Source organism: Mixophyes fleayi, chromosome 3 (assembly GCF_038048845.1).
Source record: "Mixophyes fleayi isolate aMixFle1 chromosome 3, aMixFle1.hap1, whole genome shotgun sequence".
NCBI classification, from domain to species: Eukaryota; Metazoa; Chordata; class Amphibia; order Anura; family Limnodynastidae; genus Mixophyes; species Mixophyes fleayi.
Genome location: NC_134404.1, coordinates 274,439,461 through 274,454,106, shown reverse-complemented (window position 1 = coordinate 274,454,106; position 14,646 = coordinate 274,439,461). Strand labels below are relative to the sequence as shown.

Genomic DNA, 14,646 nt, shown 5'->3' with positions numbered 1-14,646 from the left:
TTTCTTAGGAAACCCAACCAAATATTACACCATTTTAGTAAGTTTGCCAACAAGTCCTACCAAATGGCACAGTGTGCTCTCTATATTTACAGTTATAGGGTGCCATAAATACATATTTAGTTACAAATTATAATAAAAATACTTATTTTAATTAGGGGTGTGCACCGGCCACTTTTGGTGTTTTGGGTTTTGGGTTCTGATTAGCTTGAGGTTTTGGGTTCTGATTTGTTTTGCCAAAACACCCCACGAAAGGTTTTGGTTCTGATTTTGGGTTTTGGGTTCTGATTTTTTTTTAAAAAAGCATAAAAAGTGCTAAAATACATATTTTTTATTTTTTTTTACTCCTACACTATTATTAACCTCAATAACATTAATTTCCACTAATTTCCAGTCTATTCTGAACACCTCACACCTCACAATATTGTTTTTAGTCCAAAAGGTTGCACCGAGGTAGCTGGATGTCTAAGCTAAGCGACACAAGTGGGCGGCACAAACACATGGCCCATCTAGGAGTGGCACTGCAGTGGCAGACAGGATGGCAGTTTGCAAAGTTTGATAGAGGTGCAAGATGGAATTGTCCTTGGGCCCTCCCACCCACCCTGATGTTGTTGAAATAGGACATTCGCACTTTAACAAACCAATCAGGAACAGTGAACGTAGTTTAATCTCTGGAACTAATATTTCTGGCCTGCAGGAACAGTGAATTTAGTTTAATCTCTGGTACTAATATTTCTGGACTACAGGAACAGTGAACGTATTTATATATTGCAGTACTAATATTTCTTGACTGCAGGAACAGTGAACGTATTTATATATTGCAGTATAAATTTTTATATAATTTTTTTATATTTTTTTTTAATTATTTCTGTATACTTTTTTTTATAATTTTTTTAAATTATTTTAGTATAATTATTTTATAATTTTTTTTATTTTTTTTATAACTTTTTAATAATTTTTAAATAATAATGGCCTTAGCAGAACAGAGCACAGGACACACACAGCACCACTGGACTCAGCAGGACAGAGCACAGGACACAGCACCACTGGACTCAGCAGGACAGAGCACTGGACAAAGCACCACTGGACTGATCAGCAGGACAGAGCACAGGACTAAGTAACCACTGGATTAAGCAAAACAGAGTGACAGGACACAGGACACAGGAGCACCAAACTACAACCTCCCTCTTCAATGATCTGAGCCCGACTGAAGATGGTGGCCGCAAGCGGGGAATTTATGCAATCCGAGTCTCGCGAGATCCGACGCGAGACTTGGACGTCATAGTCATTTCTTTTGGCCGCCGGAAATACCCGAACAGTGCTCGGATCCCGCCGGATCCGCACTGTTCGGGTGGGCTCGGATTAGCGCAATCCGAGCCTGCTCATCTCTAATTTTAATTTACTTTAAATTTGTATATAGAGGTATTTTATTAAAAAGGGAGAAAAACCTTTGCTTCAAACCAAAATAGTGAGATTTTCCTCCAATAAACATTTGCATTCATGGTTTCCATGGAAAGTGATTTAATTTTTGTTAGCCATAGAGTCCTCCATTTTGAATCACACTGCCATTTTATAAACAGCACATGGGACCCCATAGCAGAAGAACATGGAGACTGTGAATGCAATCATGTGATTTATTTCAGGAGGCAATCACATGAGCCATGACAGAACACACTGTTTAGACACACTGGTCTTATTAGAAGTTACAATGCAATTCAGCTTCTGTTTTGAAAATGTCCTGATTCATGAAAACTACAGAGCACCAGTCTTTTCATGCTTACCTGCAAAAGGACATGTATGAATATGGAATGACTGCAGGGGCAAACACAGGATTTGTAGAGGGGGGTTTCCACACCACGCCACCAGTGAGCGTGACCAGCATGCATGGGGGTGTGGCTATAATTTTAGACAGTGCTTGGCTGCTCTCCAACTCTTCCTATCCCCATAATATACATGGACAATGCTGCGTGTACTACTGTTAAGTGCATGCAGCTCTCCCTTTTCAAGCAGAGCTGTGTGAAGCAGGAGCAGGGTCCAGCCACCTTAATTATACAGTGCTCCGGGCTTGTAGGGGGGTTTTCCAGGCACTAAGAACCCCCCCCCCCCTCCTCGGCTTGCCTATGGACTGAAATATTTTCATCTTGAACAGCTTTTTAGCAGTTTTACTTTTGCTGTTAATAAACACTAAATAAATAAGCAACCATGCAATGCGAATGTCAATTGTTTTGTTTTAAGTCTTACTCTAAACAGGTTCCACTCACCTAAAGACGTCAGAAACCAGACAGCTGCCAATACCATACACAAATCCCATATTTGTTTACCTACTCCAGGTGCAAAGGCAGTTTGTAAGGCTTGTTACAAATGAAAACAAGCTCGCATTCCATCCTGTTCTTTTTTAAGACATCAAATAAGTGAATAGTACAGGAAATAGAAAATGAATGAGATTATAAACTAAGAAAAAGAAATAGCAACGAAGCACAGCCACAAGGACAACTAAACGAATGTCACACAGAAAGATTCCATCGTTTGTCTCAAACACTGTGCACAGTGTAACAATCAGTTTTTCTAAAAAGAAAGGTGACCTAAAATAGTGTAGTAAAATAAAAAACAATACACCAGTATATTGATGCATGTAACAAAACAGATTTATTTTTAACATTTTATAGGCAATGGGTTGGTCCCACACTCTTTATCTTACTCAGCACTTGTGTGTTAAAAACAAAAATAAACAAACAACTAACTTCTAGGAAGAGTTGATGTAATGTATTAAACATTAAATTAAACTGAAAAATGTGTTATATGTTAAAAGTACAGTTATCCGAAAAATAAATTCAAAAGTTGCTTACATTTATGCTTCAATTTGTCTGTGAAATTCTACCTTTCATTCTAAGGTTATGTACACATTTAATTATTTCGTATTTTATCATGCTAATATAATGATAATATTAATAGTAATGAGACCAACAAATAAACGTTAACGTTGTGCCACAGTAGTGCCCCCAGTTAAAATGATGCCACATAGTTGTGCCCCCAGTTCATATTATGCCACATAGTTGTGTCCCCAGTTCAACTTCAAACATATATGCTAGCTGCTTTCTTATGTGCTACTTACGTCTGGAGTCAGCACACCCATCTTTCGTTCCACAATGGAACCTGGGAGTTGCTTCACTAAAGCAGCCGCAGATGGCCGAAACAGAGCTGCTGCACCTTTTGGACATCTTCGGCTGCTGTAGTGAGGCAGCCAGATAAATTGGTCCACTTGCCACGTCTGGCACATGTGCCGGGGGTTGCTGATTCCTGACATAATGCTATCACAGGTGCTACATGAGTTTTCCCATAGAATACCATTGTATTTTATTAAGCGTTTACAATTATGAACATTTCAGGCAACATTTAAAGTGATGCAAAGTAAATGCATGTCAGAAAGTCTACGGACTGTAATTGTTCACAATTCTAAAAAGCGGCAGAATATGCTGGTGCTATATAAATAAATGATAATAATAATAATAGTTTTATAAAGTTTCTTCCACTTCACCATTTTCTGGAGACCTGGCATCATAGAACGTTTACTATTTGTAACATGTACTTGAAAAATCCTCATTCTAAACATATCCCCAACAACTGTGTCCACTGTCCCCTAAACTATGTCATCTGAAACCAAAGGGGAAAAGATCAGTCATCCCCACCTGCAAGTAACTACATGATAGATGAGCAGACTAGGATTAACCTGCCTACTGCATAGTCTGTGTGAATGAATGTTCTAATGTTAGTACATTCAGTCATACTGGTAATCCTGGTCAGGAGAGCAGCAGGTGATCCCTGTAAAAGCTACTATTGATTATTATCATTATTGTTTATTTATATAGTGCCACCATATTACGCATAAGATAATATTTAATCATTACTCGCCAATGGTGGATAATGTGCCACTCCTAAATATCTGAAAAGTTGGTGGATAACTGAGTGTATTAATGATTTTATTAAGTTGGTGGATAACTGAGTGTATTAATGATTTTATTTTTAAATTCCTATGAATAACCTAATGTTTTAATTGCACACAAGGTCCATACCTATGAGGAGTCTGGTTATATCTCTGGTCTAATTCTGAGTTTACACTTAAAGTGAAGAAATAACCTAGTGAAACTATGGATCCTTGCCGACTCTGTTTGTTAAGCTCTTGTAAATACTTCTGCTGAATATTCTAGATGGGGATATGGAAATAGGAACACAAACTGCAGACTTGGCACAGAAGCACGTTTTCATCTTATTGACATTTCTCACAAAGAAGCAGGCGCATATAATACATACAAACAAATATTGGACAAATATTGTAGTGAAGATAATTTAAATATGTATATATGGTTTATTTTTTCAGTATTTACTTTTAATGATCAGTGAGTTTTACTTGCTGCAGATAAATGGCCAGTGATCAATATAGTTATGGGAATAATACTAAAGCACATACACCATTTCCACCACCCCCTTCATCATCCATTAACCTCTGTTCACAGGCACTCAGCAGTACTATGCTAGCAGTTTCAGCATGCTTGCTCAGCATCCATCAGTTACTTCACACATTCACCACTCAGTTCACAGACAATTCCTTGAGGGACAAGAGAAACAACTTTGTAAAATTCCCCTCTGCATTCCAATTAGCCTTTATCCTCATTATGGAATAAAGGGAAAAATCACTTTCGATCCATTGAAATCTGTACACAGTGGAGCGAGCGATGAGAAGGGTGTGGGAAAAGGAGGAGGAGATGAAAACGTGACCCAGAAATACACAGACGCCAGGCATCACCGCAGTATGGAACAAGCCAGGGAATGAGTGAGCATTTTTCCATCCTTTGCATGGATTTACTCTTACTGTGTAGTCTGGAATCTGTTGGGTACCAGTCCCTCACAGGAAGACACAATACAAGCAGCAATAGGGAGTTTTGTTTTTCCTTTGTTGTCCCTTAACCTTTTCATTGCCTGTTGGAATTGGAGAGCATTGTTTGCAATAATATGTAATGCAGTTAAAGCATTGCTCAGTTATGTGCTAATCATCTAAGTGCAAATACTGTAATTGTCAATTGATACTGAAAACATGTGAAGATAACAAACAACTTTTCAATGTTTAATTATATTAGTACCCAATTTGGTGTAATGTGTACATTATTGTTGCCATAACCAAAGTGTGATTATCCCACACTTTAAATGTTAGTCTTTATGTAGAATATAATCTTTATTGCATAACGAGACACTATTGGTGCAGAAACAAGCACCACCGTCATTGTGCGCATCTAAATTAGACCCAACGTTAGGAAATTGGATGATCTAAGATCCACGTGTTTTAACCTTGAGGGTGTGGAAAAGAATACCCAAGAGTGACTGCGTGCAGGCAGACGGCAATAACTCAATACTGCATGCAGGAACCGCAAGCTGGACACACCACACAGCAGTAAAATCTACTTTACAGGAGATGTTGCAATCTGTGCAGGTTCCTTCTGAGAATCTCATCTCTTTATTACACCACAGCCCCCTGCTAACACATGGCTGTAGATTAGGCTAACGTGATTACCAATTTTATGACTGCAGATCTTATCATTGCGCAGTTAGCACAGTAAGATCCCATGCACAGAAGAGATATGGGATAACACACCACCCCCTATTAACTGTACAGTGTTTTGCCTCGATAACATCTCAGGAATTTACAAAATTCAAAAAACCATTACCAGTTATTTTGTTTTGTCTTTCTCCCACATCCTGCTCTGATTTAGATATAGTACTTTTTGTTGGTGCACAATAAGGAAACTTGAAATAATCTCAAACAAATACTATCCATCTATATGATAGCAAAACTATTTCTGCCTCCAGTCTGACTGTCTTTACAGCATTATGTGATACCCACCCATCACTCCTATTATGCACTGCTCATTTTTCTTGTAATCCTGTTAAATTAAAGTTACACTAAATGTATCTTTAACAATGCTGTTACATTGTTAAATATTTTTTAACCTGTGCTGTACTTGTCAATACTTTAGATTTTTGTCAATAACCAAAAACCGATGATGATGATGTAAACTGGAATAGATGTCTTAATGTACCAGTAATTGCTCCATTTCATAGTTAATATGTGTATGGTGGAATGTCATGAAACAATTTTCAGGTGTGGCAGATACTTGTATGCCCACTCTCTGAACTACCTACCTATCATTCAGTCCACTGCAAAGGATTGAACTATATTATACATCACACAATTGCTGTAAATACAGTTGGATACTTTGTAAAAGTGTATATCTGACAGCTTACCTTGGCATCACCTTCTGCTTCCACCTCCACCTCTTGTCCATCCAGCTCTTGTTGCCCCAGGTCATTGCTTTGCTCAATTTGTTCTTCATTGGGCTTTTCAGTGACCTGTTCTGCAGAAGTCCCAGCTCCCATGCTGTAGTCCTTTCCTTTATCTTTAAGCTCTGTGTCCTGTGTTCCTCTTTAGTATGACAGAAAAACACTACCTGAAAAAAGTGGTTTTTGTCACCCGAGAGACTGAATTTCCACTGTTCTCTGGCCAACTATAGACCACGTATGTGTATGTTATAACTGTCTCTTCTGGCTCTGTCCGCAGGCTGTTATTGCTAAGTATCTAATCCAGTAACAGATCTGGGAAGACTTCCTTCTCAAGACAAGTTGTAAAAAGCAAATGCTTTCTAACCAGTGCAGCTTGAAGCCAACTATCTTACACACTCTTCTGTGTGTGTGGGTTTTTTTTCTTCAGATGACAGCCTCTCCTTCTATTGCTCTCTTTTAGTCTTCCCCTCCCTCTCTCTCTTTCTCCATCACATGAGTCTAGGATCAGACACGCCTTGCAGTATCAACACAGGCACATTAAGAGCAATGGGGACAGGGGCAGAGGGAGGAGTGCTGGCAATGTCCCAAACAGAATGTCTTCATATACAAGAACACAGAAGGAGAATAAATGAGAGAGCATGGGCAAGTGTTCTGTACATGTGATACCTAGATAAAATCACACTGATGTCTCTGTGTCCATTATGATGGATTCACCACAATAAATGTAATCATGTTCTATTATGCAATTGTATGATCTGCTAACCCCTTCATTGCTAGTGGTACAGTATACTGTATTTTTGTTTTAACAGAGAGATGACAAAATGGTTACACACCTGAGGAACTGGACACTTCAATAGCTAATATTGACCTTTACCTATTGGAATTAACTTAGCAATGTCATTGAACATGTTTAATTTGTATCGCCTACAGCTGTTTCTATATGGTTCTATTATCAATAGAATGCTTGCTGCACCCATAATTGCTCAGTTAAACCTCTTATGTAACCATTCTACAGTATAATCAGTGAATTGCCTAAATAGGTTATATCATTCAATACTTGGCTTCTTTAAAAATACCCTAGATGGATGGTCAAGTTGCAATTGCAGGGGAGCATGGAGCCGCAAAGTGCGTAATTGTGTTGACGCTCATGCAACAAAATTCAGTGCTCGTTTCATCGCTGGGAGTGGGATCCAAAATGAAACAAATCCTGGGAACGGTCTACTTTCCAAGGGGTCCGGGAGAACTTCCCAAAATTCGAGAGTCTCCCAGTTATTCCGGAAAAGTATGTGTCATCCTGTCATTAATATTTGGGACAATATACTCCCTGGTGTAAATTAGATAGGCTTTATTTACTGAATGATGTTCCATGGCTGAGGATTAAGTGGAGAAACTGTGCTTTTTGTGACAGATCTATGGTTAATAAATTCGGCTCTGTTTGATAGGATATTATAAGTCAACAATGAGATCTGGGATAATATAAAAGCACTAGGCTGCTCTAAGGTGACTATTTCTTGCCAGGACTGTATTTTCAAATAGGCCATTGTGCCCAGGGCAGTCTTGATCATGAGGAAGCATAGGAAGCATATAAATGGTTTTAGGTTTATTTTCTCTCTTGTTTTTTTTTTAAACCCCTGTTACTGCTTGTTGCATGATTCACAATTACTAATCTAGGGTGTATTCCCACAGTCATTAGAGCAACTTCAACCCTTAAATATGACCTTGTTTCTACCTTTAATACTTATGATAGATATTTGAACAAGTATATGCAATTTGTATATTGTGCTTAATTTATTTAATTGAGGAATGGTAGAGGTGTTATTTCATCATCATCATCATTTATTTATATAGCGCCAACATATTCCGTAGCGCTTTACAATTGGGGACAAACGTAATAAACTAATAAACAAACTGGGTAAAACAGACAAAGAGGTGAGAAGGCCCTGCTCGCAAGCTTACAATCTATGGGACAATGGGAGATTGACACATGAGGTTAAGTATACATTTTGCATCTTGGCCCAGCCAGACTGCAAAGGTAAGGTGACTTATAAGCTAAATGATCCTGTCACACAACAATGTTGGTCCGGGGGTAGTTGTCTTCTGTGAAATTGTGTAACAGGCTAAAGGTAGTGAGGTTAAGATGGTGGTTGAGGAATATTATAAGCTTGTCTGAATAGGTAGGTTTTCAGAGAACGCTTGAAAGTTTGTAGAACAGAGGAGAGTCTTATTGTGCGAGGGAGAGAGTTCCATAGAGTGGGTGCAGCACGAAAAAAGTCCTGTAACCGGGAATGGGAGGATGTAATGAGGGTGGATGAGAGACGCAGATCTTTTGCAGAACGGAGTTGCCGAGTTGGGAGATATTTTGAGACAAGAGAGGAGATGTATGTTGGTGCAGCTTTGTTGATGGCCTTGTAGGTTAGTAAAAGTATTTTATATTGGATTCGGTAGAAGACAGGCAGCCAGTGTAGAGACATACAGAGTGATTCAACAGAGATATAGCTATTTGCAAGGAAAATCAGTCTTGCCGAAGCATGCAAAATAGATTTTAGGGGTTTGAGTCTGTTTTTGGGAAGACCAGTAAGGAGGGAATTGCAATAGTCAATGCGGGAGATGATTAGTGCATGAATTAAGGTTTTAGCAGTGTCTTGTGTGAGATATGTGCGGATTCTGGAAATGTTCTTTAGATGTATGTAACATGATTTAGATATAGAGTCAATGTGGGGAACAAAGGATAGGCGTGAATCAAGGATTACACCTAGGCAGCGAGCTTGTGGGGTGGGATTTATGGTCATGTTATCAACAGAGATAGAAATGTCAGGTATGCTCTTGTTGGCGGGTGGGAATATTATTAACTCTGTTTTAGAAAGATTAAGTTTGAGTTGACGAGAGGACATCCAAGATGAAATGGCAGAAAGACAGTCAGTTACACGGGACAACACAGATGTCGAGATATCAGGAGAGGATAGATAGATTTGGGTATCATCCGCATAGAGATGATACTGAAAGCCAAAGGAACTTATTAGATTTCCAAGAGAAGCGGTATAGATAGAGAACAGCAGAGGACCTAGCACCGAGCCTTGTGGTACTCCAACTGATAGGGGAAGCGGAGCAGAGGTGGCTCCAGAGAAATTAACAGTGAAAGAGCGATTAGAGAGGTAAGATGAGAACCAGGATAGAACTGTGTCTTGAAGACCTAGGGATTGCAGCGTTTGTATGAGAAGAGAGTGGTCAACGGTGTCAAATGCAGCCGAGAGATCAAGGAGAATTAGGAGAGAGTAATGGCGTTCAGTCTTAGCAGTGATCAGATCATTAACAACCTTGGTCAGCGCAGTCTCTGTGGAGTGTTGAGAACGAAAGCCAGACTGAAGAGGATCCAACAGGTTGTTTGCGGAAAGAAAGCGTGTGAGGCGAGTGTAGGCAAGTCTCTCTAGAAGCTTGGAGGGGCAAGGGAGCTGAGAGATGGGACGGTAATTTGAGAGAGAGTTTGGGTCGGAGTTTTGTTTTTTTAGAATAGGAGTAATCACTGCATGCTTGTATAGTGATGGAAAGATGCCAGTAGAGAGTGAGAGATTACAGATTTGAGTTAGAGGTGAAATGAGCACAGAAGACAGGGATCTACCAATTTGCGAGGGAATAGGATCAAGAGGACAGGAGGTAGAGTAGGAAGATAAGAAGAGCGTAGAAATTTCCTCTTCATTTGTGGGGTCAAATGAAGAAAGGGTGTCAGAGGGTAGTGGGAAGGAAATGAGCTGATGGCTTGTTGAGGAAGAGGATACCATTTCTAGTCTGATCTTGTCAATCTTGTCCTTGAAGTAGGAAGCAAGATCCTGAGCACTGATAGTAGATGGAGGGTTCGGGGTGGGAGGATTGAGAAGATGATTAAATGTATTGAAAAGGCGTTTGGGGTTAGAAGCCTGAGCATAGATAAGAGATTGAAAGTATGTTTGTTTTGCAGTGTCCAGAGCATTTCGATAGGAGTGGTAGACAGAAGTATATGTGAAGAAGTCATTAGAGCTTCGAGATTTACGCCAGTGACGTTCTGCTTTACGGGACAGTTTTTGAAGATTTTGTGTTGCTTTGATGTGCCACGGTTGACATCGAAGTCGACGTGTAGTATGCAGTGTCGCTGGAGCCACTTGATCAAGGGCCGTTGCTAAGGTTAGGTGAAAATGAGGTACTGCCATCTCAGGGGATGAGAATGTAGAGATAGGGGAGAGAAGGTGTTGGAGAGAGGTGGAAAATTGTTGAAGATTAATAGAATTAAGATTTCTACGAGTATGAGGAGGCTTGGTTGAGTTAGACAGTAGAGAGGTTAGAGCAGTGGGGGTGAGAGTGTAGCTGATAAGGTGATGATCCGAGAGGGGGAAGGGTGTATTAATAAAATTAGAAACTGAGCATAGTCTAGAGAAAACAAGATCAAGGCAGTGGCCATCCTTATGAGTAGATGATTCAATCCACTGGGAGAGGTCAAGTGAGGATGTTAGAGAGAGTAGTTTGGAAGCAGCTTTGGAAGGTGGGTTATCAATGGGGATGTTGAAGTCACCCATGATGATGGTGGGGATGTCTGAAGATAAGTGAGGGAGCCATGCAGAGAAATCCTCAATAAATTGTTGGTGTGCTCCAGGGGGACGATAGATCACCGCAACACGTAGGGAGAATGGATTAAAAATGCGAATAGCATGCACTTCAAAAGATGTGAACGTGAGTGATGGGACATTTGGTAGAACTGTGTATGTGCACTGTGGGGAGAGAAGTAGTCCAACCCCACCTCCTTGTCTGCCTTCAGGTCTGGAGGTGTGGGTGAGATGGAGGCCACCATGTGAAAGTGCTGCAGGTGAGGCAGTGTCTGATTGCATGAGCCATGTTTCTGTTATTGCCAAAAGGTTGAGGTTTTTTGAGAGGAAGAGATCATGAACAGAGGTAAGTTTGTTACAAACAGAGCGTGCATTCCAAAGGGCACATTTAAAGGACTTAGGAAGAGAGGGGAGACAGGTGATGTGTTTGAGGTTTGCTATAGAACGGTAGTGCTCTGATGTATGTGTGTGTGAGGAGTGTGGGGGACCTGGATTAGGTGATATATCACCAGCTAATAGAAGCAGAGTGAGCGAAAGATAGGCAAGGGGATTGTAAGATGTGTGGCCTTTTATTTTCTGGCGACAGGTGGAGGCTGTACTTGTTAGAGATAATAAATAGGATAACAGTTCATGGGTGTTAAATAGAGGTGAGTGGAGTAATGCAGGTGCAATATGAACAAATTTGTGTGTTGGTGGAGGGGTAAAAGATGACACAGTCCTAAAGATCATGCCATGAAATGAGACTAAGAAAAGCAATTTGTAAAACATTGTGATAAAAGGGGAAAAAGCAAAAAGCAAGGGTATTTTAAGAATTACCTCTTAGCAGTCTTCCATATAAATAGACAAGTAGTGCAGAAATAGGCTGTGGCAGATGTTGCTTATTGCTGGGAGTAAAAATCAAGTCAAATGTAGTCCAATGTTTGGCCAACTGTGTTGTCTAACTGTGCATTTTCGTCCACTTTGTGAGAAAATCCCACTTAGTGTAGAAATCACACACGTCTAACCCCACATACGTCTCCCCATAGAATGAAGCTAAGATGTAGTTATTTGTCTGTGAAAGATGACTGCTCCTTGACAGGTAGGAGTAGAAGTGAAGGAAGCCGTAGGGAAGAGAGGAATGCGTGTATGGGTGACAATTTTTGTAATAAAGAGCTAAGTAAGCGTTAAAACGTGGTATGCGGAAACACTGTAGAAATCTTGAAATGCAGATTGGTCATACAGCAAGATAGAAGAATTGTGCGACCAGAATAATCATGCAAATAAGTAGATACTAAGAGTTGGCCAGAAGTGGCCAAGGAGATAGAAGGCAGTGCAAGTGTTCTTTAAAGTTGTAAAAGTATTGCCTGAATTAAAGGAAAATAATTGTATTTACTAGTGTATCATATACATATATGGAGTTAATGTACAATATACTGCTCCACCTACTTCTCAGTTTGAAGGATTTTAGAATTCCATGAAGAGAATTTCCATGGTTCTATAAATACTACAGGCCTGATTCATTAAGGAAAGCAAAGCAAAAAAATGAGTTACTTGACAGCTTTGCAAAACTCGGTGGTAGTCATTATTCCTATTAACAATATTACGACAACAAGAACAGTGACATTAACATGCCATGCTTAGAATCCCGACATGTAGAAAATACACTCTCACCAAAAAAATGACAGATAACATCGACAGGTGTGCTATAAATAGCTATATAAGAACATACCGGCACACTTATTTACCTCACTGAAAATGGCAGCACTCACATTGCAGGTATTAAGGGGGCAATGTGAGGACCCGCATGCTGTACTAAGGGTTCTACATTATACATTGCCTTAATGTATACTATAAATCTTGTAATTTTATTAGTTGGCATTTAGTACCCACCCGCAAAATCATGTTACAGAGGAGAGGGAGGTAAATTTAAATTGTGGGGACAGATTTATAGGTAGGGAATGACCAAGATCAACTTTAAATTTAAGTGTAAAAATAAAGTAACAAGACCATATATCAGCCGTAAACAATAAAAAAAAGTAAAGTTATTAATACAGTGTGCTGTTTATGTCAATGATGATGTGATATCATAGCAATATTTATACAGGGCTTTTACTAAAAATAAGGAGAAGTAACAACTAGGGGCCTGATTCATTAAGGACAGTAATGCAAAAAAGGAGTGATTTTTTCACCGATGCATTGGAGGGGTATATAAATTTAAATCATAGAATTTCTAAGAGACCTCTCTCCCGGATTCCCGAGATAGCAGGGCAACCTCCCAGATCCTGCCTACTTTGTTGGTGAAGTGGATGGGGGCAGGGCTTAGTGATGCAATTCACGCGTCAATGTGGCCCGCCCCATATTGTAATAGGCTGATGGGCTGTCCGTATAGGGGGCATGGCCAAAATGACACATTCGCTGGGCACCACCCCCACATACCCACCTCCCCATGGATCTCCCAGGGGCCAATAGAAAAAAAGTTGGCAAGTATGTTTAAAATGTAATGACAGATTTATAGTTGGGGTAGTGCATGACTTAGTCAACTTTAAATTTCAGTGTAAAAATAAGTATTTGTGTGCTACATGAAAAAGCAGCTAGTATTTTCCTTACGTGCAAAATAATAAACTAATTTGCACCCCATGCATTGTAACATGGTTTATTAGTCAAACTTACTCCTTTTTGTTGCTTGTTCTCCCTAATGAATCCCTCTGAAAGGTACAACATTTTGCACATAATGTATAAACTGCTATCTTGATGCACAGATCAGTTTGCTTCCTAAAAATACGGGTACATTTACCCAAAAATAGGTACATGACATAAAAAAAAGTCACCAGGAACCCTCTTCCTCAATGTGTAGCCAGGGTCTAGCTGGGTTGGGGGCATGGGTGCATCTGCCCCCTGGGCTGGTCCCATAGTGGGCTAGCTTGAGCAGGGCCATCTTAACAACATTATGGGCCCCCGGGCAAAGCAGTGCACCAGGGCCCCTACATAGATAGATATATATAGATATAGATATAGATGTATAGAGATACAGATATATTTATATATATATATATATATATATATATATATATATATATAGATAGATAGATGTACTTGCTCAGTGACCCTTGAATTTTTTTTTGCAGGTTTTTTCTTTTGCGGGATTATTTATTCTAATTAAGAGACCTGCCTATGGGGCCCCCTTGCCCGTGGGGCCCCCGGGCACCTGCCTATCGTGCCCAATGGAAAAGATGGCCCTGAGCTTGAGCTGCGTCACTGGGCCACCTGCATTTTTTCCCCTTTAAAATAGGCTGCTCAGTCAAGTCTTGCCCCCCGGGCTAAAACTTGCCAGCCCTCCCCTGCTTGTAGCCATGCTGCCTTCATACAGAGACCCTCCTGATGGTATGTGGGCACATTTCAAGGGGAATATCCTACTGCTGCTGTACTGACAATCATCCCCTGAGTCCAGGGACTCTCACTAATAACCATGCTGATGCTGGCAACTATCTATGATGAATACCTCCAGTACATATACCATCAATCCTTGTGAGCCAACACTTGAAAGCTGTTTTTTATTTGTTTGCTGGAGGAGCAATGTGATTCCTGGTTCTGCTGAATTCCCAGACTCCCTTTATGCAAATAGTGGGGTCTGCAGGGCGCCTCGAAATTAAAAAAAAATGACTATTGTCATTTAAAACGGAAATCCACGGGGAGGAGAGGAGGGAAGGGGCTATGAATCTTACCTGCATGAAGCTGCTCCTCTCTGCTCTGTCTTCTCCCCTCCGCTCAC

The 14,646-nt window shown here is 40.1% G+C and overlaps 2 protein-coding genes across 7 annotated transcripts in view; both read right to left on the bottom strand.

Annotated features, from left to right (window-relative positions):
* Window positions 1–6,765, bottom strand: part of AKAP12 (A-kinase anchoring protein 12) — a 136,270-nt gene extending 129,505 nt beyond the window's left edge. For all 6 annotated transcript variants that reach the window (XM_075203619.1, XM_075203622.1, XM_075203620.1 and 3 more), the window contains exon 1: window positions 6,292–6,765. In XM_075203619.1, coding sequence (XP_075059720.1) covers window positions 6,292–6,423 — 132 coding nt within the window. In that variant the 5' untranslated portion in view covers window positions 6,424–6,765. The remainder of the gene's footprint in view (window positions 1–6,291) is intronic.
* MTHFD1L (methylenetetrahydrofolate dehydrogenase (NADP+ dependent) 1 like) overlaps window positions 1–14,646 on the bottom strand; it is a 399,678-nt gene that overhangs the window by 107,154 nt on the left and 277,878 nt on the right. The window lies entirely within an intron of this gene.